At 43.7% G+C, this 22,472-nt stretch overlaps 2 protein-coding genes across 6 annotated transcripts in view; one reads left to right on the top strand and one right to left on the bottom strand.

The window, feature by feature from the left end:
- Positions 1–9,980, bottom strand: part of pidd1 (p53-induced death domain protein 1) — a 78,319-nt gene extending 68,339 nt beyond the window's left edge. The window contains exons 1-2 of one of the 5 annotated variants that reach the window (XM_059651903.1): positions 8,763–9,792; positions 7,113–7,296 (exon numbers count right to left, since the gene is read on the bottom strand). The gene's annotated coding sequence lies outside the window, so the exon portion shown is untranslated. Of the gene's footprint in view, positions 1–7,112; positions 8,366–8,762; positions 9,793–9,916 lie in introns of those variants that run through there. The other 4 variants (XM_048545707.2, XM_048545710.2, XM_048545706.2 and 1 more) reach the window with 4 other exon arrangements.
- A 5,140-nt stretch (positions 9,981–15,120) lies between these two features.
- Positions 15,121–22,004, top strand: LOC125459346 (large ribosomal subunit protein P2-like). Its single transcript, XM_048545711.1, has 5 exons — positions 15,121–15,236; positions 16,765–16,888; positions 16,975–17,023; positions 21,055–21,141; positions 21,891–22,004. Exons 2-5 carry the CDS (start codon positions 16,766–16,768, stop codon positions 21,965–21,967), a joined length of 336 nt encoding a protein of 111 aa, XP_048401668.1. The 5' UTR covers positions 15,121–15,236; position 16,765; the 3' UTR covers positions 21,968–22,004.
- The last annotated feature ends 468 nt before the right edge of the window (positions 22,005–22,472 follow it).

The following is a 22,472-nucleotide window of genomic DNA, read 5'->3' as shown; positions in this document are numbered from 1 at the left end:
AATTCTGCCACAGCCCATGTTGCTCAGACCCATTTGAAATCTCACCCTTTGAAATTATACCCTGCATATCCCTGTCCAGGTCATTAATGTACATGAAAAAAAAATGTCAGTGATCATAATAGAAACCCTGAGGGGCACCATTGATATCTCTTTCCCATTTAAAAAAAATAGTACTGCACTCTACTTTCTGTACCTTAAAAGGTTTTGTAGCCATGCTGTCTCAGTGCCTTTCTGCCCACAAGTTTCAAAATTTCCTGACAAGTCTAATATGTGATGCTTTCTCAAATGCTGCAGAAAGCATATCTATCTATAGAACATCATTATATTGTCCTCATCAACCCTTTCCAATACTGCAATGAATTTTCAAGTTAATCAAGTACAATTTTCCATTAACAACTCATTTCGGAGTGATAATTTAAACTTGACTTTTATGATTTAGCATAATTATTATGGAAGCTCTGACTACTGTTAGGTTCTGGATTTGTTTTCTTTAGACCAGTACTAGATAGAAATGTTCAAAATCATGAAAACCCAGACCACTTCCAAGTGCTAACTTTCGTTAACCTACCCTTATTTTTTCAATCACAAATCAACTTTGTCGCTAACTTTTTTCCCTTTAAAAAGTTTCCTGCAGTTTTATTATGCTAAACAGTTGTCAGCTTGGCACTGGCAGATTCTCCTCTTGTTTCTATTAAAGGCACTTAATAAAGCCAAGCATGGGTCTTGAGGTGCACTAGTAGTGTCCCTGCTTCTGAGCCCAAAAGACTGTGTTCAATTCCCACCCACCCTGGAGGTGAGTCATAATATATCCAAACAGGTTGATTTCAAATCATCTATAAGTGAAAGCTTTTGTTGCTTAACTGACGGTCAGTGGCCTTTGACAAGAAGATAAGGAAGCAGAAAAGCAGCTAAAATAGACTGTATATCACAACCTGTGATGGACCAGGAAGAATAATGAAGTCCAGTGGATATGAAAGCTATGATTACACAATACTGGAGGATGGACAAGCTGTCTGATAGCACAGAGACAATGAGGCAAAGATAATGTTCAATTCTAGAACAGAACCTGTGAAATCTAAGATGTTTTATTTCACAGCAATCTGATTAATAAAACAAAACGTAAAAATACAAATTTGTAATTGCATTCTCAAGATTATCGACTTTAAATCAAGCACTGCTTGTAAAAGATATGACTTTATGCAGGAGGAAATTGCTGCAGATGCTGGAACCTGTACCAAAAATAACTAAAAGAAAATTCACAGTGGGTCAGGCAGCATCTGTGGAGAGAGATCAAGCTAACATTTAAAACATCTAGCATTATCTTCATCTGAGCTAATGTGAAGTGTGGAGTGGACAACATTTATGCAACAGTTTGGGAGTCGTATGGAGTGCTGGGAGAGAGGTTGTTGATGGTGCATATTAAGGTGATTACAATGTGAGAATGGCAGAACTATAGTGTATCTAACTGCCAGACTGAAAACTACAGACAGTCCGACTGGGGTTAGGGTGAGGGGAAGGGGAGCGAGGAAGTGGTGACAGAGAATGTAACAAGCAAACCTAAAAGAAAGGGAAGGAATGGCAGCAGATTCACAATCTGGGCTTCATGTGGTGTTCAACATCTTCAGAAGGTGAGAAAATGCCTTGTCTGAAGATGAGATGTTGTTCCTTCAGTTTGAGAACTTCACTGGAGCATTGCAGCATGCCAAAGACAGACAAGTGGACATGCGAGCAGGATGCTGTGTTAAAATGACTGGCTACGGGGTTGGGGTAATGTTAAGCACAGAATGGAGGTGTTCTGCAACGCAGTCACCCAGTCTGCGTTTGGTTTCTCCAATGTGTGGTAGACCACGTTGAGCGCAGCGAGTACCATGCACCAGATTGGAGGAGGCACAGATGAAACATGCTTCACCTGGAAAGACTATTTAGGTCCTTAGATAGTAAGCAGGAAGGTGGAGTGGCAGGTATTGCACCTTCTATGGTTCCACAGGAAGGGAGAGCTGCGGTTAGTGCTCAACGAATGGATTAGGGTGCCCTGGAGGGAACAATCCTGCAAAATGCAGACAGGAGGAGTGAAGGGAAGATGCGTTTCATAGTGGCATTCTGCTGGAGTTGTCTGAAATGGCAGAGAAGGATCCTTTGAATGCAGAGGTAGGTGGGATGAAATGTGAGAACGATAGGGACCTGCTTGCACTGTTGTAAGCGATGGTAAGGGGCAAGGGCGGAAGCATAGGTGATAGGTCGGATGCGGTTGAGGGCCCTGTCAACCACGGCAGGTGGGAAACCAGTCATGGAAGAAGCAAGCCATGTCAACAGCGTTATTTTGGAAGGTAGCATCAAACAGATACCATGTAGGTGAAGGAACTGGGAGAATGGGATAGAATCCTTGTAGGACATGGGGTGTGACAAGCTGTAGTGAAGGCAGCTACAGGAGTCAGTGGCTTTGTAGTGGATGGCAGCGGACAGTTTATTCCCTGAAACTGAGATAGTGCAGGAAAGATGTGTGTCAGAAAAGGACAAAGTGAAAGTTATGGAGGAGTGGAAATTGCAGGTACGCAATTCAGCTTGCAAACATACGATCATAGCTAGTTGTATTGCTTCACTTCTCATCGCTTCATCCTGTCACACTGAACCAGAGAGTTTCGAATCAGTGCAAGATTTTAAGTCGACTAATCAATAACAATTCAAAGCCACCAATTCCAGTCCCCATTCATATGCCATAGGCCTCATTTTCCTCTCCATTGTCGCAGTAGTAGTCACAGCATTAACAACTTTGGCATCTTCAAACCTAAGCTAAGCTTTAAAACCTGCTTCCTATCCATGACCAATGACAATGACTGGTACCTACCTCTGCAACATCCCTCACCACTCAACGACTTTCATTGACTGTACATGGTGCTCTTGATGTGGTCAAAATGGCAAAGGCATTTAATGGGGGCACTGATGAACAAAACTTGGAAATAAGCCAAATATGGAGAGATTAGAAGCAAAGCAGAAGCCAGGGATCTGAACTAAAAGCAGAAAGTGCTGAAGAAACTCAGCCAATCTGGCAACATCTTGGAAGGAGGAACAGCGTTAGCACTGAATTTTCTGAACACTATTTTCAGAGCTGAACTGAGTGCCAAAACTAAAACCAGTTTGTCCAATAATCAGTGATAATCAAAACATTAACTCAGTTTCTCTATCCATAGATGCAACCAGACCTGCTGAATTTTTCCAGCACTTTCTGATTTTATTTGAGGAAATATTAGGATTGGTTGGCATTAGAGATAGGTTTTAAGAAAAACTTTAACAAAAGGAAAGGAAGTGGAACAGTTTGGTTCAGAAATTCTGAGCTTAGGTCCAAACACCTTAAGACACATCCAGCCTCATTGAAGAGGTGAAATTCAGAGTGAAGCAAGAGGTCAGCTCTGAAGAAGCATAGAGAACGTCGAGAGTTGGTCTGCTGAAATAGGTCAAAGATATAACGGAAGGGTTGAGTAATAAAGGGTTTTCAAAACAAATTCTCCCTTCCTCAAAAGATAAACTCTTGAAGATGCTGGAAACATAAAACACTGAAAATATCAACCAGATTATGTAGCAGCTTTGGAGAAGGAAACAACTGCTGTCTGAAATCTGAGATAACAAGGTGTAGAGCTGGATGAACACAGCAGGCCAAGCAGCATCAGAGGAGCAGGAAAGCTGATGTTTTGGGTCTGGACCCTTTCTTAGAAATGGGGGAGGGGAAAAGGGATTCGGAAATAAAACAGGGTGAGTTTGGGAGGCAGATGGAAAATGGATAAAAGGAGAAGATAGGTGGAGAGGAGACAGACAGGTCAAAGAGGTGGGGGTGGAGCCAGTAAAGGCGAGTGTAGATGGGGAGTTAGGGACGGGATAGGTCAGTCCAGGGAGGATGGACAGGTCAAGGTGGGGGAATGAGACTGGTAGATAGAAGGTGGGGCTTGAGGCGGGTGGAAGGACAGACAGGTTAGGAAGGCAGGGACGAGCTGGGCTGGTTTTGGGATGCAGTGGGGGAGGGGAGATTTTGAAGCTTGTGAAACCCACATTGATACCATTGGGCTGCAGGGTTCCCAAGCGAAATAGGAGGTGCTGTTCTTGCAACCTTCAGGTGGCATCATTGTGGCACTGCAGGAGGCCCAGGATGGACATGTCTTCTAAGGAGTTGGGGGTGGGGGGGGGTTTTGAAATGGCTCGCAACTGGGAGGTGCAGTCGTTTGTCACCAACCAAGCGTAGGTGTTCCGCAAAGCGGTCTCCAAGCCTCTGAGGATTCCTTGTTCGCAATTCCCTGATGCAGAGGAGACCTCAATCGAGAACAGCTGATACAGTATGCCACATTAGCAGATGTGCAAATGAACATCTTCTTGGGGGCCTGAGATGGGGGTGAGGGGCAGGGGCAGGTGTAGCACTTCCTCCGGTTGCAGGGAAGTGTGCCGGGGGTGGTGGGGAGTGTGGAGCAGACAAGGGAGTCATGGAGAGAGTGGTCCCTGCAGAAGGAAGACAAAAGAGTGGGGAGGGAAAAATGTCTTCGATAGTGAGGTCAGACTGCAGATGGCAGAAGTGCCAACAGATGATGCATTGGATCTAGAGGTTGGTGGGATGGTACATGAGGACAAGGAGGATTCTGTTTTAGTTGTTATTGCGGGGAGGGGATGTGAGGGATGAGTTGTGAGAAATGTGAGAGAAACAGTCGAGGGCATTTTCAACCACTGTGGAGGGGAAGTTGCAGTCCTTGAAAAACAAGAATATCTGGGGCATCCAGGAGTGGAATGCCTCATCTCAGGACAGATGCAGCGGAGGCAAAGGAATTGGGAATAGGGGATGGCATTTTTGCAGGAAGCTGGGTGAGAGGAGGTGTATTCTAGGTAGCCTTGGGAGTCGGTAGACTTGAAATGGATATCAGTTTCTAGGTGGTTGCCAGAGATGAAAACAGACAGATCCAGGAAGAAGGCAGAGGTATCAGAGATGGTCCAGGTGAACTTAAGGTTGGGGTGGAAGGTGACGGTGAAGTGGATGAACCGCTTGAGCTCCTCATGGGAGCACGAGGTGGCACCGATATATTCAATCGATGGAACAGAGGAAGAGGTGGGGTTTAGGGCCAGTATAGAAGAGGGATTGCACCACGTAACTGACAAAGAGGCAGGCATAGCTTGGGCCCATGCGGGTACCCATGGCCACCCCCTTTGTCTGTACGAAGTGGGAGGAATTGAAGGAGAAGTTGTTAAGGGTGAAGACGGGTTCAGCTAAGCCAATGAGGGTGTCAGTGGAGGGTGACTGGTCGGGCCTGTGGGACAGGAAGTAGCAGAGGGCCTTTAGGCCATCTCCATGATGAACACAAGTATATAGGGACTGGACGTCTATGGTAAAGATTAGGTGTTGGGGACCAGGGAAGTCGGAAGTTTTGGAGGAGGTGGAGAGTGAGAGTGGTGTCATGGATGTAGGTGGGGAGTTCCTGGACCAAGGGGGAGAAAATGGAGTCGAAGTAAGTTCGGCGGGGCAGGAACAGGCAGAGGCAATGGGTCAACCATGGCAGTCAGGTTTGTGGATTTTGGGATGGAGATAGAAGCGGGCGGTGAGGGGTTGGGGAACAATGAAGTTGGAGGCTGTGGATGGGAGGTCACCTGAAGTGATGAGGTTGTTGATGGTTTGGGAGATGATGTTTTGGTGGTCAGGTGGTGGGATCATGATCAAGGGACAGTAGGAGGTGGTGTCAGAAACCTGTAATCTCTGGCACATCTGGAAAATGAACATGTAATATCCATTATTTGACACTCCTGTCATTTGATGTTTTCATTTACAATGTCGCCCCATCAATTTACAAGGTTGCTTCTGACCATTCTCTTTTCCTAGAATAACTGTAAAAATGGACTAATGTTGATATGTTTTGCAAGTTTATTTCATTACACACTTTTTTGAACCTAAATCTATTTTGCCGAAAGATGTTCTCTGTTAATAAAAGACAGGTTTAGAAAAGCTGTGGATGGCAGAAGAATTGATCCTATTGTCTAAAAATATTGGGAGCCATGGATAGAATCTGCAGGTATTGCACTCCATGACCATTGTCTAATCAAAAGATGGGCTATTATAAGACCAGTATTGTGTTCTTACTGTGGGATATGAAAAAATGTAATTGAGGTAACCGTTGAACTAAGTGGGCATATAATTGGTCAACCAAACCACTGAAATTAACACAAGAATGGGAAGAATTAGTGATGGACAGAAGTATGAAAAAGGTGAAATTTGGAAGTAAAGAATGAAATTTCCCATTTTGGGGAAGAACATGAAGCAGAAGCAATACAATCATCAATCACTCTATTAGAAAGAGAGGGGAGACAGAGACCTAACTAGGATTGAACAAGAAATGTCTCACATTGCCACAAGAAAAAGGCAGACGCAGTGGCAAGTCATTCGGTCTTCCAAAGTGGCATCGTTTTTAATGGAGAAAGCAAGAGTACTCAAAAGGAGGAATTAAAAACCAGAAGAACAGCAGATGCTGTGGACCCTTCTGAGGAAGGATCACCGGACCCGAAACGTTAACTGTTTTCTCCTTCGCAGAAGCTGCCAGACCTGCTGAGTTTTTCCAGCAACTTTGTTTTTGTTCGAAGGAGAAACTATTTAGAAAAAGAACATTTAACCCAACAGAGACGGGTGGCAGAGGATGGGGTCTGGCCTGTTATGTTAATGATTATAGACCAATGATTATCAGGCATTGATTATATCGTAGGTCAGTTTATTTAGAATAGTAAAATATATTTCAATTCACGAAACAGACATTACTGCAAACCAACTGATTTTTGTATTACAGAACCAGAGCTGACTAGTAGGCAGATTTGCAGCCTCAGATACACATAACACGTGCAGTCCGTAAAGATGAAAAGCACATAGAACACAGTCTTTCAAGGAAGATGTGGAGAGGCTGCATCTCAGAGATTAAATGCAGACAAACAAAATATCCCTGGTAAAAAGAGATGAGTAGGGATAGGAAACTGGCATCTGTTAAACTGGTGCAGGAAGAGAACTAAGCTCAGTCACTCAGCTGCTGAAATTCCCAACCACCACATTGTTACCTAATCTTCAAAATGTCACAGATTCTCTGCACATAGCCTGTTCCACTCACCATTACCACAGACACAGCCGACCAACAATACTACTTGTTTCATCCTCTATTTCTGTATCTCCTTCAACCTCAAATCATTGCCCAAACACTTCTTGCTTAAGTTCAAGATTTGCATGCAATTTTCTTTCATTTCCTTAACAGTGGTGGCAGATCCTTTGGCCACTTCAGACCTTCTCTCTGGAAACTAAACACAAAAAAAGACCCAACTGTCAGCTTGGTTCAGCAAAAAGGAACATTTCCTGAAGTAGGAAGTCAAGGATACATTAGAACTTGAGCACATCATCAAAAGCTGAAGCATCAGTGCAATGTGGAGAAACTGCTGCACTATCGGGGTAGTAGGAACTGCAGATGCTGGATCTAGGCCCGAAACGTCAACTTTCCTGCTCCTCTGATGCTGCTTGGCCTGCTGCGTTCATCCAGCTCTACACTTTGTTATCTCACTATCAGGGGTGCTGGCTTTTCCATGAATTGTAAAATCAAAGCCCTTATTTGTCACTTTACAAACACTTGTATATTAAATATATACATGCTGGAGTCAAGCAATAACACAGCACGGAGCTGGAGGAACACAGCAGGCTAGGCGGCTTTGGAGAAGGTAGGTGACCTTTCGGGTCAGGACCCTTCTTCAGAAATCATTTGAAATCCTCTGATGCTGCCTGGCCTGCTGTGTGCCTTCAGTGCCACACTGTTGTGTTTACATGGTGCCTTTCTTGTAACAAAGCACAACAAGGCTCTTCATAAGCCAAAACATTGATACACAACTGATTTTAGGGCAAATGACCTAAAGCTTTGAGAAAGAGATAAGTTTTCTGAAACATCTTAAAAGGAGGAAATTCCAGAACTTAGGATCTGGCAGCTGAAGAATGGTGGAACAATTAAAATCAGGGACGATCAAGAAGCCAAAACCAGAGAGAGGAGTGCAGATATCCTGGAGGGCTGTGGGGCTGGAAGAGATTTTGGCATTAGGGAGGGAAGCGGTCACAGAGTGAGTTCATAACAAAGATCAGCATGTTAAAAAAAATACAACTTGCTTACACTAAGTTAATAGCAGGTGCAATGGGTGTACGAGATTACTATCTGTTAAGACATTAGGCTGCCCTTCTATCAGAGTCAACTGAAGACACGGAGGAGACAGAGAGGGGTTTAAGTTAGCTTGGTTTACTGGCCTGCAATGCAGGGATGCCAAGAGCACAGGTTCAATTCTCACACCGAGACTACCACGAAGGCAACAAAGTGTGGAACTGGATGAACACAGCAGGCCAAGCAGCATCTCCGAACGTCAGCTTTTGTGCTCCTGAGATGCTGCTTGGCCTGCTGAGTTCATCCAGCTCCACACTTTGTTATCTTGGATTCTCCAGCATCTGCAGTTCCCATTATCACTACCACGAAGGCGCTGTCTTCACAGCCATTCCTTGTTTGGGGCGTGGTGACCCTCAGCTGAAGTGACTACCAGTCATCCCCAGTTTGGGCCGAACTCAGACTATTGAGTCTAGTCAGGAGTATGTTGTAATAGCCAAAGCGGGATTTTTTTTTAAAAAAACAAAAAAAGTTGAGGATGAGGGATTTCAGTAACAGATGAATCGAGGAAGGGACGAAGTTGGGTGATATTAGCGAGATGGAAACAGACGCGGTCACTGACAGGACGAATACCTGGTCGGAAGGTCAGTTTCAAGCAGGTGACACCTCTGGAAAAGTTAAGTTCTCCAGCAACATCAACGAATATTAATTGACAAATAGAAATTGCTGCACAAGCTCAAGTCTGGCTGCATTTGTGGAGAGAAATTAGAGTTAACGTTTCGTCGAGTGACCCTCGTTAACTCTGATTTCTTAGCACAGATGCTACCAGACCTGCTGAGTTTTCCCCCTCGCAATTTTTATTTATTTCTGATTTACTAATATCGCAGTTCTTTTGGCTTTTAACATTCATTAGTGGTTGATGCCGGCGCCTTAAATGTAGTTACCACATTTGCTTATTTAATTATAATTATTTGCTACATTACATTAATTACTTCACGATTAAATGTAGTCAATTTGTAATGTCGCAATGCACAAACGAAGCGAAAATGCATTCATTGTCAAAAGATCATCTCATCGACCAAGCTTCTTTTGGCCGTACTAATCTCTCTCGCTTTCCTCGTGCTTTATCATGAAGCTGAAGGAATTCTCCCCATTAAAGGCGCCATGTTAATGCAAGTTAACACTGAGCCAGCTCCTTTAATTCCCCGCCAATGCCAAAAAACCCACTTACTTTCCTCTAAGCAGGGGATAACGATCCTTTAAGCAGCGTCGGTGTTTTCATGTCCGGAAGTCAATAATGTTTTAGACCCCACTGCAGTAGTTACGCATACATCAGCGTAAGATGACAGTTATTTAAGAATGAATAGGCTTTTAAAAAAAAAAGTCACGAACTTCTCGAAAACAGACCAAAGGCATTCGGCCTATATAGAAAGTTTCGTGGCCAAGAAAGTACAAGCTTTTTCCTGATACCTCGTCAACATAAGTTCACTCCGTGCAGAAGAATCAGTGGTGAGTAGGCGATTTGCTTACAAAGTCTTTTTTTCCGAAATGAAACGGCTCCGACTGGGTTAAAGCAGTGTCCGGGTGACTGCGGGATGTGGTTACAGTGCTGTCTCACCAGAGTATTGGGAAGCGCCCGCGGGCTTATGCCTTCCCGCCTCACGACAGTGTCCCAATGAATGGGAGTTACTATGTTGCCAAGTTCCAAGTATAGAATGTTACGACTTTCCGGCGTTCCATCGCTAGAATGTTAAGATAATACAAACGTTCCACAGCGGCTAGAATACCTTTGCTTCGGCGCTCACTCCCCTGGTCATGGTGGTTGAACTTAAAAGTTGCACTGGCCCTCCCTGTGTCGCGCTTCCTTGTCTGAGCTGTGACCTCTGCCCACCTGAACTCTCTCAGAGCAACAGATGGTACGTCACCGAGCCTTCAAACCTAGATCCACGAGTTCTCGCGCCAAATGCTTAGCAAATGGCGCCTGAACGAGCTGGAGTTCTTGGTAAATCTGTCGCTTTTATGTTTATGTATATCAAGTAAGAGAACTAGACCCGATCGTTCTGAAATTGCTGTGTAGGTTGCATGTGCGCTTGAGATTCTGTAACTGGCTACAGAGTTAGGGATCAACAGCTGCAAGAGTGGGTTAAACTGAATGGCACTTTATCGATCAAAAGTTAACAAACTTCTAAGTGGGGGAGGCATTTGCAGCAGAATCATAATTGTGTGAGGCGTGCAGATGCAGGGTCTAGGCCCGAAACGTCAGCTTTTGTGCTCCTGAGATGCTGTTTGGCCTGCTGTGTTCATCCAGCTCCACATTTTGTTACCTTTGCAGGCTGCTCTTTTTACACAAAAGGTACTAGTAACTGACAGAAATTGAACACATGTATAGTAATTTAACACTGGCTAATGTATAGCTTTGTCTACCAGTGGTTCTTGTATCACTGCTTCATGGGCACCTCTTTGGACCACCTACATGAATCACATTAGAAACGTCCCATCTTTGGAATCTGTGGTGACATCAGTTGATAGGGAAATCTCCAGCCAGGGATTCAGGCAAAGTATCATATACCTGGCATTGAGAGCATGCTCAAAGTTCAACTTTACTTCATTATTCTTGTTTCCAGAGACAATTTTACAGCCAGCTGAGCACAGAAACCATATGTTCCACACTTGGATGTAATGACAATCTGAAAGCCAACCTTTAGTTTGCAAAGGAGCGTGTGTGTGTGTGTGTTTGGGGGTGGGTTGGAGGGGAGAACAAATTTTGATTTGACCCAAATAGAGAAATCACTGTCATTGAGTGATTTTGATAGATGAAAATGAACTCGTGTGTTCAAGTTAAGCAAGTACAGTTCAAAGGCAATATCTCCACCATTCCCTCCAACACAAATGTCATATGCAATACTTGCAATTGGTTATGCAAGTTGAGACTTGAAATCAAAACAAAGTGCTGGAGAAACTCAGCATATTTGGCAGCATCTGTGGAGAGAGAAACTGTTAGTCTCTATTCCAAAGAGTCTTCTCTTAAGATTCAAGACTTGACGTGTCTTTTTGCAAGACGTTATGATCTAAATGGGAAACCAGTCACTTTTTTTTTAACTTGCATCCATCATTGTACGTATCCATCAATTGTATATTCACTCTAAAAAGTTTTTCTTTAATGTGGCTGGAATTTATAGACTACTTGCCTTCTGTGGCAATAAGCTTTTTATTTATTCATTCACAAGATGGTTAGGCAGCACTTATTGCCCATCCCTAATTGCCCAGAGGGCAGTCGAGTCAACCACATTGCTGTTGGTCTGGAGTCACATGTAGGCCAGATTAGGTAAGGCTGGCAGTTTCCTTCCCGAAAGGACACTAGTGAGCCAGATGGGTTTTTCCTGACAATCAACATGGATTCATGGTCATCATTAGATTTTTAATTGCACCATCTGCGATGGCGGGTTTTAAACCTTGGTCCCCAGAATGTTATCCGGGTCTCTGGATTTACAGTGCAGCAATAATACCATTAGACCATTGCCTCCCTCTTGATATAATTTGATATCCCACAGTACTACAGTATTGTAATCCAGAAGCCAAATGCCTATTGAAACTAATCTGGTGAAATGGCAGAACACTTGCCTTTAGTTTTTGTCAACATGATTTAAATTGAAGTCTAAGAAAGTAAGCTTTATTTGATTGTTTTATTTGAGTTTGTTACAATAGTGAGCAAATATTGAGATGACTCAGCTTTATATTATTAAGTAATAAAGTGCTCACAGCATTCTCACTTGTCAACCAACTGACAGGCTACGACATTACAAACAAGCTATTCTTGATGTTTCTGATTTTAATGCATGAATCTGCAGGAAAATGTTTTTAAAATGCAAATTTGCTTGATACTTGAAATTTGGATAGAAATTGAAAATACCATACATTACCAGTTAGCCTGAAGTTAAGTCACTCTGTCTTTTATGTATATAAACTGCTAAAGTGAATGTCACATGGTACTTAACCTAACAAGGACCTGAGCAAACCGTTCATCATTGCTACTGTGGAGTGACTGGTGAATTGCTTTACTAGCTGTGGAGGATGGCACATGATAGCTTTGGCCAGGGGGAAGCTACAGGCATGTTATTATCAATTGGACTCTGCAATACGATATGTGGAATCATGGTTAGAGCAAGTTACTAGGCATATGTGTAGGGCAGGCTTGCCATTAACCCATGAAAACATGATTTCTGGTTTAACAGCTGTGGTGCCAGGAATAGTTCACAATTCTCACATAAGACTCCTGCACAAGGAAAGACTCCATCATGTGCTGTGGGTATGGAGGATGGAAAAGAACTAATCTCTGATGAAGGGTCTAGGCCAGAAACGTCAGCTTTTGTGCTCCTGAGATGCTGCTTGGCCTGCTGTGTTCATCCAGCCTCACATTTTACTATCTTGGAATTCTCCAGCATCTGCAGTTCCCATTATCTCTAATTTTCCAAGATATTACTTTGATTAGTGTAATATATATGTTTTAACTTAGTGTTTCCATGTACATTATTTTGAACTTTTGAGCACTGTACTCCTAAAGCTGGCAGATGAGAAATCTGGAATGTTTCCACAGTAATTCTGTGAACTCTTTTCATAAAACAAATACGTTCATGGCATAGTGACAGGATGGTTCTGGGCATAATTAACTCTATAGGGCTATTTAAATTTTGTTACTTTGCATCACAATGTAAGTTGTATATTACAAATGTCCACTATTATAATAACATGGATTACATTTCATAAACCTGCAGATGTCGGACTGAAATATGGATATCAATGTGGTTAGCAGTTTAATTATAAGGAAGGCATATTGTTCAGGATGCAAACTTGGTTTTGTCGGCAAAACCTCTACACAGAGATGAGGTGACGAAAGACTCTGTGGCTCATAATCCTTCTCTTGAGACAATCTTCATAGCAAGTCATAAACAATGAAAGCAAGTTAAGAATAATGGCCAAGTTGCACATTTTAACGGTTTCCTACCAATCCTAAAAGGAATCTTGCGGGTTAAAATATTCAGGTTCATGTATTTTGCGTTCAGTATGCGTTTGATATATTGGTTTTAATAGAGATCTGCGTATAAGATTGAACGTGTGGCTATCATAGACAACGTAGTAATATTTTTATATCTATCAGCCGCAGTGAAAGGCTTCTGAAGTTTCTATTTGCACGGAGACAGGAAAATCAAAAGTATCCTTCTGCTCTCAGTCCTCCAGAGAGACACCAAGGACATGTTCACAATAACTTATTGAAGTCCCATTGCTAAAATGACAGATTCCAGACGCTAATAAAATGTGAGGCTGGATGAACACAGCAGGCCAAGCAGCATCTAAGGAGCACAAAAGCTGACGTTTCGGGCCTAGACCCTTCATCAGAGAGGGGGATGGGGAGAGGGAGCTGGAATCCCTCACCTTCCTGGACCTCTCAGTCTCCATCTCGGGCAACCAGCTTGTAACTGATGTCCATTTCAAGCCAACCGACTCACACAGCTACCTAGAATACACCTTCTCCCACCCACCCTCCTGCAAAAATTCCATCCCCTATTCCCAATTCCTCCGCCTCCGCCGCATCTGCTCCCACGATAAGACGTCCCAGATGTCCAAGTTCTTTAAGGACCGCAACTTTCCCCCCACAGTGAGCGAGAACGCCCTTGACCGCGTCTCCCGTATTTCCCGCAACACATCCCTCACACCCCGCCCCCGCCACAACTGCCCTAAGAGGATCCCCCTCGTTCTCACACACCACCCTACCAACCTCCGGATACAACGCATCATCCTCTGACACTTCCGCCATTTACAATCTGACCCCACCACCCAAGACATTTTTCCATCCCCTCCCCTGTCTGCTTTCCGGAGAGACCACTCTCTCCGTGACTCCCTTGTTCACTCCACACTGCCCTCCAACCCCACCACACCCGGCAACTTCCCCTGCAACCGCAGGAAATGCTACACTAGTCCCCACACCACCTCCCTCACCCCTATCGCCAAGATGACATTCCACATTAAGCAGAGGTTCACCTGCACATCTGCCAATGTGGTATACTGCATCCATTGTACCCGGTGCGGCTTCCTCTACATTGGGGAAACCAAGCGGAGGCTTGGAGACCGCTTTGCAGAACACCTCCGCTCAGTTCGCAACAAACAACTGCACCTCCCAGTCGCAAACCATTTCCACTCCCCCTCCCATTCTCTAGATGACATGTCCATCATGGGCCTCCTGCACTGCCACAATGATGCCACCCGAAGGTTGCAGGAACAGCAACTCATATTCTGCCTGGGAACCCTGCAGCCATATGGTATCAATGTGGACTTCACCAGTTTCAAAATCTCCCCTTCCCCTACTGCATCCCTAAACCAGCCTAGTTCGTCCCCTCCCCCCACTGCACCACACAACCAGCCCAGCTCTTCCCCCCCCCCCCCCCCCCCCCCACCCACTGCATCCCAAAACCAGTCCAACCTGTCTCTGCCTCCCTAACCGGTTCTTCCTCTCACCCATCCCTTCCTCCCACACCAAGCCGCACCCCCATCTACCTACTAACCTCATCCCACCTCCTTGACCTGTACGTCTTCCCTGGACTGACCTATCCCCTCCCTACCTCCCCACCTTCACTCTCCACCTATCTTCTTTACTCTCCATCTTCGGTCCGCCTCCCCCTCTCTCCCTATTTATTCCAGTTCCCTCTCCCCATCCCCCTCTCTGATGAAGGGTCTAGGCCCGAAACGTCAGCTTTTGTGCTCCTGAGATGCTGCTTGGCCTGCTGTGTTCATCCAGCCTCACATTTGATTATCTTGGAATTCTCCAGCATCTGCAGTTCCCATTATCTCAGATTCCAGACGCTGATCCTCACTGCAGCCTTACAACGCTTACCAGAACTTGTGACCAATGAGATGGAGGGTTATTCACACAGCTGTCCCCATTGGCCCGCCCCTGGCTCAGCGCATCCAATGATAATGGAGCGTGCCGGCGCATGTTTATTATGTCTGAGAGTCGGGACGAGGCTCGCTCTTTTACAGTCCGGCGCCCAGTGCGTGAGGAGTTATCAGAGGCTAGGCCTGCTCCACTCCCAAGCGCCTCACCCAGCTCGCCAGGTGAGTTCGCCGCATTTCCCCGTTTTTGCCCCCGCCCCGCCCTTTATTTTACCGGACCAGGGGCTCGAGCGGCAGCCGTGTTCTTTCTCTCCTCGCCGCCGGTGCCGCCCTGGCCTCGTTGACGGAGGGCTACCGAGCACCGAAGGGCAAAGGGGGTTCGGCCGGAAGTGAAGGCCGCGCGGCCTCCACGTGCTTGTGAGCCTTCTCAATTGTGACGCTGCCGCGTTCGCTTTCCGAATGTTGGCAGCGCCCGCGTTCCACAGGGCCGGCTCCAGGCAATGTTGGCTGCAAAAGCACCATTCCAGTAGCAGCCTCCCCTTTGCAGACTATTCTCTCTCGCCTCGGTAGGTGCTCACTCATGTAAAGTAGTCTTCCGTTCAGCGCAGCTTGGAAGTGTTCAGATTGAGTTGGAGGCTATTGCAAGATGTTCCTCAAGTTGTAAAGCCGCACGTTTGCTGCTTTCTGTCCACAATTTCTTGGGTATGGACAAGCAGTTTGACTTCTGCCAACACGTAATGGATTGCTTAGTGACTTGAATGCCTGTTTGAAATCGGAGCTGTGGGCTGGAGAGCAATGAAGCAGATAACGTAGTTTACAACAAATCTTACAACCGCTTTTCAACACGCTGCTAGAGAACCATTTTACACGTCCGCGTATGCAACGTGAAAATGCTTGTTAGGCTAATTACGCTTGACATCTTCCTCCCTGTGCCTCTTCCACCTCAACTGAACAGCCCTTTCTCTCTGTTTTGTCGGATGAAATTTAAAAACAAATCCCTGATTATATTCTCTGCTTTATCCCAAAGATGTTATTTGATAGATTTCTTAGGTTTGTGCACCAATTCACCTGTATTAACTACTTTTGGTAGTGGTAGCTTGATAATTAGGTTAACTTTGCCTGATGCTCACTGAGTAAATAAGTATAAATCGAGAGGAGGAAACAATTTGAGCAGGCTTCAGTGCTTTGATATCTAAAGGTGAAAAATTAACCCATCTGTCTGGATTTATCCTGCTTTTGTGACATCTTAGCACTGGCTGACTTGTGGGCAAATTTTTGTGGCATTGGTTCTGGGTGCAAGTCTCTCATGATGCCTTAATGTGGTTTTGAATTTAATATAGAGGACCCAACAGCAAAACTGACATTGGTCATGAATTGTTGAGTATGTGCTCTTCTGAGAAGAAAGATGATGCCTAAGGTCTCACTAACTATTTGTGTATTGCTGAATTTTGTCACAGTACCTGTTTCTGGAAATGTGTATGAGCCCAGTATGATTTCCTGTATGGCGAGGTTAACTAGTGTTTACGGAGTTAGGCCTGAGTGCTGTCTGGCTAAGGGAGAGTTAGGGCATAAAAAAAGAAAAAATTGAATTAGCAAATAGATGGAAGTTTGTTTTAACAAGGCTAAACCATGGAAACCAAAATGGAAAAAGAAATCAGGAGTTTGTGCTCTTGGCAGGAATCAAAACACTTTTTTTTTCCAAGAATTTTTATACACAAGTATAATTGAAGCTAAATTCTTCCTTTTTTAGAATGCGTTACGTCGCAGCTTACCTCCTTGCTGTATTGGGTGGAAATGCCTCCCCATCTTCAAAGGACATCAAGAAGATTTTAGACAGTGTTGGCATTGAAGCTGATGATGAGCGACTGAATAAGGTATTGTACCTTTCTGAATACATGCATGCTGAAATTGGCTGCATTTCCTCTTTTCTAACAATGTTAATATTCTAATTGAATTTCAGGTCATCAGTGAGTTGAAAGGCAAGAATGTAGATGATGTCATTGCTGCTGGTGAGTAACCTTGTTTAACATGTGGATCTTACCAAAGTAGATTCATTATCATTGTGGAGGTAATGCCAGAGGGTTTGCTAAGTAAGCACATAACTTTCACCGAGGTGAAAAATAACATAACAAATGTCACTAGTGAAAGTGTAGATGCAATCTCACCATTACTGAACCAAGGGGCTCTTTGCCCTGCTGTAACTTGATTAAGGCTCAAGTGAAGGTAACATTTCAAATTCAACTTGTGGCCAATCCATTTTCTCCAGTCACTTGCTGTGCCTCTTGATCTCCTTTACATCTCATTTTGGAAATGCTCAAAATTCTCGTGTTTTCAGATCTGTGGCATGAACAATCCCTAACGGCTACCTCCTCTAGCCCAAACACTGAACAAGATTTTTGTGTTCTGTCAATTCTAACAGCTTGTGAAACTCCAATTTCCATCATTCCACCATTGACTGTGTTTGACAGCTGCCAGGGCCTTAACTCTGTCATCTTTTTAACCTCTTGACCTTTTATAAGCTATTTCTTAAGTTACTTGTCCTTCTATTGTCTTGATTTTGTTTTTTTTAGATTAGATTACCTACAGTGTGGAAACAGGCCCTTCGGCCCAACAAGTCCACACCGCCCCTTGAAGCATCCCATCCCCCTATAATCCGCACACCCCTGAACACTCTAGGCAATTTAGCATGGCTGATCCACCTAACCTGCACACCTTTGGACTGTGGGAGGAAACCGGAGCACCCGGAGGAAACCCACGCAGACACAGGGAGAATGTGCAAACTCCGCACAGTTAGCTGAGTCTGGAATCAAACCCGGGTCCCTGGCGCTGTGAGGCTGCAGTGCTAACCACTGAGCCACTCTGCCGCCTTACTTGTTGTCTGACATTAACAGAAGCTGGCGTTTTTACGGATGTAAAGGTGCCAGGATTTGGTAGAACTCATAGTTCAGCTCGTAATCTGAAATTGCAGTGTTGTGAATTTTGCTCCATGGACTTCAAGGGAGTGATTTGAAAGGGGCGTGAACAGTAACTTTCATGAGGGCTGTATGTGTATGCAAGGAGCTGCGAGGAAATGGAAGAGGCTGGTACAATTACAACATTTAACAAACATTTTTATGGGTACGTGAATAGGAAAAGTTTAGAGGAGTATGGGCCAAAAATGGGCAAATGGGAGTAGATCAGTTTATAATGCCTGGTCAGCATGGACAAATAGGACTGAGTGTATTTCTGTGTTGTATGGCTCTAAAAGCTTTGATTTATGACATCTTTATGCAGATAACACTCAACAACTGAAAGGACATACCCCACACTACTTTATCCCTATTCCAAAGCATACTGTCATAATTTTCTGTCAGGGTACTAATAGTGAAAAATAGGTTATTCTTCACATAACTGATCAGTACACTTAAAAGCTGGAAATCTAGAGGAAAGCATAAAGTACGGTTTGTCGGGCTTGATCTTATTCTAGAAAGAGCAGAGTGCAAGTTAAGGAGAATATAGCAAGATGAACTGATTTTTTTTTTCAGTACTATTGCCAAATTGAGCTGTATTCAATGCAAAATCAATTTTGTTGTTGTTGTGCCCTGAGGTGGTGATGAAATGGAAGTCACATGGTCTTGGTTGTCACAAATACTAAAGAGATGGATCTTTTCAGCCAGGAAGTGAGATTGAAATTGTTACCACAGTTGCACCAGCTATCTAGTGTGATCTTTGAGTGAGGGCTTTGTGGGAGAGGACCTAAAATTTTGAAATATGATCCTACCTGATTGCTGTGCCATGATGGAGGATGTTGGTGAGAATGCTGTTTGTGTGGGGAGAAAGTTAAACTCACGTGATACAGCACCTCGTAGTAGACTGGTTTGCAAAATTGACAGCTGTGGGCTTGAAGACATGCTGGAATTAAGGGTGCAAAGTTTTTGATCCAACAAAAGCTCAGTGTAAGTGTTAGGTTTTCAGACTGGGAGGGCTTTGGTGTTGCTCCTTCAAGCTTCACTTGTTTATAAACAGTTGAAATATTTGGGTTAATTTCTGTTAAATGTCAACTGAGAATTAGATACAATGGTCAGCCTTGGTATAGTGATGTATTCTGGATTCAAGTGTAGATTAAACCCCAGAATTAAGCATGCTATTGTGGCTGAAATACAAATATATGGAATGCATCTCTCAAGATGTCAACCAAGGCTGTATCTGTTCCCTCAAGTGGGCACTGATCCTATAGCAATAGTCAGACCTGGGAGAATTCCCTTGGCATCCTCAGCCAGCATATGTAGAATGCCTTATTTAATCGACAGCTTAGTAGGATTTTTGGGTGTCTGTTTGTTTGTTTTCTTTGTTACAATCGTGACAGCACTTTTTGGTGTTTCATTTGTTGCAAAGCAATAGTTTTGCTTCTGAGATTATTTGTTAGTTGGTATATTCATGGCTTTTGTTGTCTGCCCTGTTTATGGGTGCACCCATACATCCAACACTGCTTGTTTATTTCCCTTGAATGTCATTGTGCTTTATTGCTAGTCATGCATAATTATTCTTAAAGAATCACAGAATCCCTACAGCGTGGAAACAGGCCCTTCGGCCCAACAAGCCCACACTGTCTCTTAGAGCATCCCATGCAGCCCCGTCCCCCTGTAACCCACCTAATGTACACCGCCCTCAACATGATGGGAAATTTTTCATGGCCAATCCACCAAGCCTGCATGTTTTGGAGTGTGGGTGGAAACCCACGCAGACTTGGGGAGAATGCAAATTCCACACAGACGGCCACCCAAGGCTGGAATTGAACCTCAGCCCCTTGTGCTGTGAGGCTGCAGTGCTAACCACTGAGCCGCCATGCCGCCCCATGTTGGATCAGAAAGTGCCTTTCACATCCCCACAACACCACTAACTACTACAGACAGCCAAGGTCGGTCACTGCAGTGTATTAAAGTAGTTAGTTTGTATGTAACAAGGTTTCCCAAGTGGAAGTGAAAATGGCCTGATGGTCTGTTTTTGTCTGCTGTTAGGAAGATGGCTGTTGATTAAACGCATGGGGCATACACACTTAGTGTCTTGGGATCTTTTCATGCTCACATCTCAGGGAGTAGAATGGAGCCTGGTTAAATCTTTCTTCCAAAAGAAAGCACCCCAGTTATGTTTATGTCCTGTCTTAGAAGCAAGTATGCTGTTGTGGTGCCCAGGCTTATGTGATGTTCAGTTTTTAATGTTTGGACAAGTATTCTTTTGATTTATGCTTTTGCTGGAAGATTCCAGGTCATTGTGTAATAGTAATATGAAACAAGACAGTTGGGATGAGACGTGCAAGGGGAATAATGGAAATCTGATGAGATATTTGAATTCTTTACCGAGAAGATAGGTGCTACAAATCATAATGGAATTAAATGTGATGGGTGTTCTTTGATTTTAAAACTGCAAAGGGGGAGAAATCTGTTCCCCAGAACTTACGTTAACCCAAAAATAAAAAAAACTTGCCAAATAAAAATAGGAGTAGGTACATGAAGTGAGCTCTAAATTTTAGTATTGTGGCTGCAATTCACTTTTCCCCCACTCTGTTTTAACTATACGCATCAGATGAGCTCTGAAATTGAGAATTCCAAACATTTGTGATTTTTTTGGGGGGGTGAAGAATTTCTCCTCTTAGTCTTGGACAAAGCCTAGTTTTATAGCTATGGCTATCTTAATGTCAGAATGGAAAAAGCCAAAGCTTAATTTTCGAATGTTTCCTTTCTTTGTGTTCTCCTAGGGAATATAAAGACTGTACTGTTATTCCTGCCTGTCCACAGCTGTGAAAACTGCAATTTCCTATTTGCTTCCATCCAGAGAAACTACCTGTAACACAACCATCCCAACTCCCAACTTTTTAAAATTTAGCTTCTCCCTTTTCTTTCTCTGTCCCACTCTATTGTTGTTTGTGGGAGCAAACTTATCTTTGTGAGGCTGTGTTGGAGATGCAGCTTTTGGTGTCTCTGGTAGTGGTGTGGGGCAGGATGTGGGGGTTGCGCAATAAAGTGTACTGCAGTGTTGTGTTAACTAATTAATTTGTGTTTAGGCAATGCCAAACTTGCAAGTGTCCCAGCTGGTGGGGTCGCAACTGCTGCTGCCACAGTTGGTGCTGCTCCAGCTGCAGCAGCTGTTGGTAAGTGCTCATTGTCTTGTTGTTTGGATAGTCTTGCCTACTTCTGCCGGTTTGTATAGACGATTCGGATTCAAAATGCAAGTGTGCAGTCAAATTTCATGCACTAGTTAATGTGCAGCTGTATAAATATGCAACTGGCAGAGCAGTGTGGGAAATGCCATGGGTGTGCCAGCATTAACAGGATTTTGTTCATCTTTGTGTGTCATATTTTGGAGTGGGGCTTGTTTTACTTATGGGTCTTTTAAATAAGAAAAGTGCTAAGTGAGGATTCTCAATGTTAGTAGTTAAATATTGTCATCCTTATTCTGATACATAGTGCATGGTAGGTGTGGGTTTACAAGTTTGGTGTCAGCCTGTTTGAGCATCAGCATTGCCACTTTTGGGTCTGGTTGGGTATCAGCAGCATTTCATAAATTTGCTTACTTTGACAATGCTACGTATTGTTATGCACTGGTGTGAACTGTTTGTAACACTCTCTCATACAGTTAGGAATTGGAGACACTTCAGAATAGCCATTTGAGATGAGTGACTGTCTTTGGTAACTAATACCACTGCAGCATGTCACTTGGCCCTAAAAGGCAATGCTGAGCTGATTACCAACATTGTAGTGAGTTACTTCCAAAACATTCAATCATTATTTGAGTTGAAGTTTGTTTTTTGTTTATTTCTTTATGCGTGAGTATTCAATCTGACACATAATCACATTGAAATGAACAACTTGGTTTTAACTCTAATTTTGTTATGATCAGCTGAAGAAAAGAAGGAAGAGAAGAAAGAAGAATCTGAAGAATCAGATGATGACATGGGCTTTGGTCTCTTTGACTAGATTCAAAACTCTTAAAATAAACTTTTCTGTATTCTAATGGATGGTTTTGTCAAGTGATTATTTAATATGGGATTATGTGCAAACCAGCAAGCAAGCAATAAAGTACAAATGGAACACTGATGTGCTCAAGCTTATTGGCCAGAGTTGCCACATAGGGTTTGTGTGCAGCCCTAGAAACTAAATGTGAGGGTTGAAAGTGGCTTCTGGCAAATATTGGCTATCCAAAGAAGCTGTTCCCCTTGTCCCACTTCCTTCTCTGTTTCTTTATTTTCCAAGCCAGAGGAGGGATCTAAAACCAGAAACGAGTCTATGAATTTGCTCAACATGCACTGCCTAAATTTCACCATTTGAATCTCAATGGTCTACTTATGGGAAAATTGTATGTACCAGGATCTATAAATCTCATTTTAGGCTTAATTTCTATTCAATTGTGTTGATCACAACTGGGCAGCATGAATGGGATGTTGTAGTTGGATCAAGTATCACTTTCGATCTTAGTGACTAG

Source organism: Stegostoma tigrinum, chromosome 17 (genome assembly GCF_030684315.1).
Source record: "Stegostoma tigrinum isolate sSteTig4 chromosome 17, sSteTig4.hap1, whole genome shotgun sequence".
NCBI classification, from domain to species: domain Eukaryota; kingdom Metazoa; phylum Chordata; class Chondrichthyes; order Orectolobiformes; family Stegostomatidae; genus Stegostoma; species Stegostoma tigrinum.
The sequence above is the reverse complement of the archived record's forward strand: the minus strand, read 5'-3'. Positions and strand labels throughout refer to the sequence as shown.

Excerpts from the sequence above, each read along its gene's own strand:
- LOC125459346 (XM_048545711.1), top strand. The coding sequence starts at position 16,766 with ATGCGTTACGTCGCAGCTTACCTCCTTGCTGTATTGGGTGGAAATGCC. Across the intron at positions 16,889-16,974 it reads ATGATGAGCGACTGAATAAG|GTCATCAGTGAGTTGAAAGG; the intron begins GTATTGTACCTT and ends ATTGAATTTCAG. Across the intron at positions 17,024-21,054 it reads AGATGATGTCATTGCTGCTG|GCAATGCCAAACTTGCAAGT; the intron begins GTGAGTAACCTT and ends ATTTGTGTTTAG.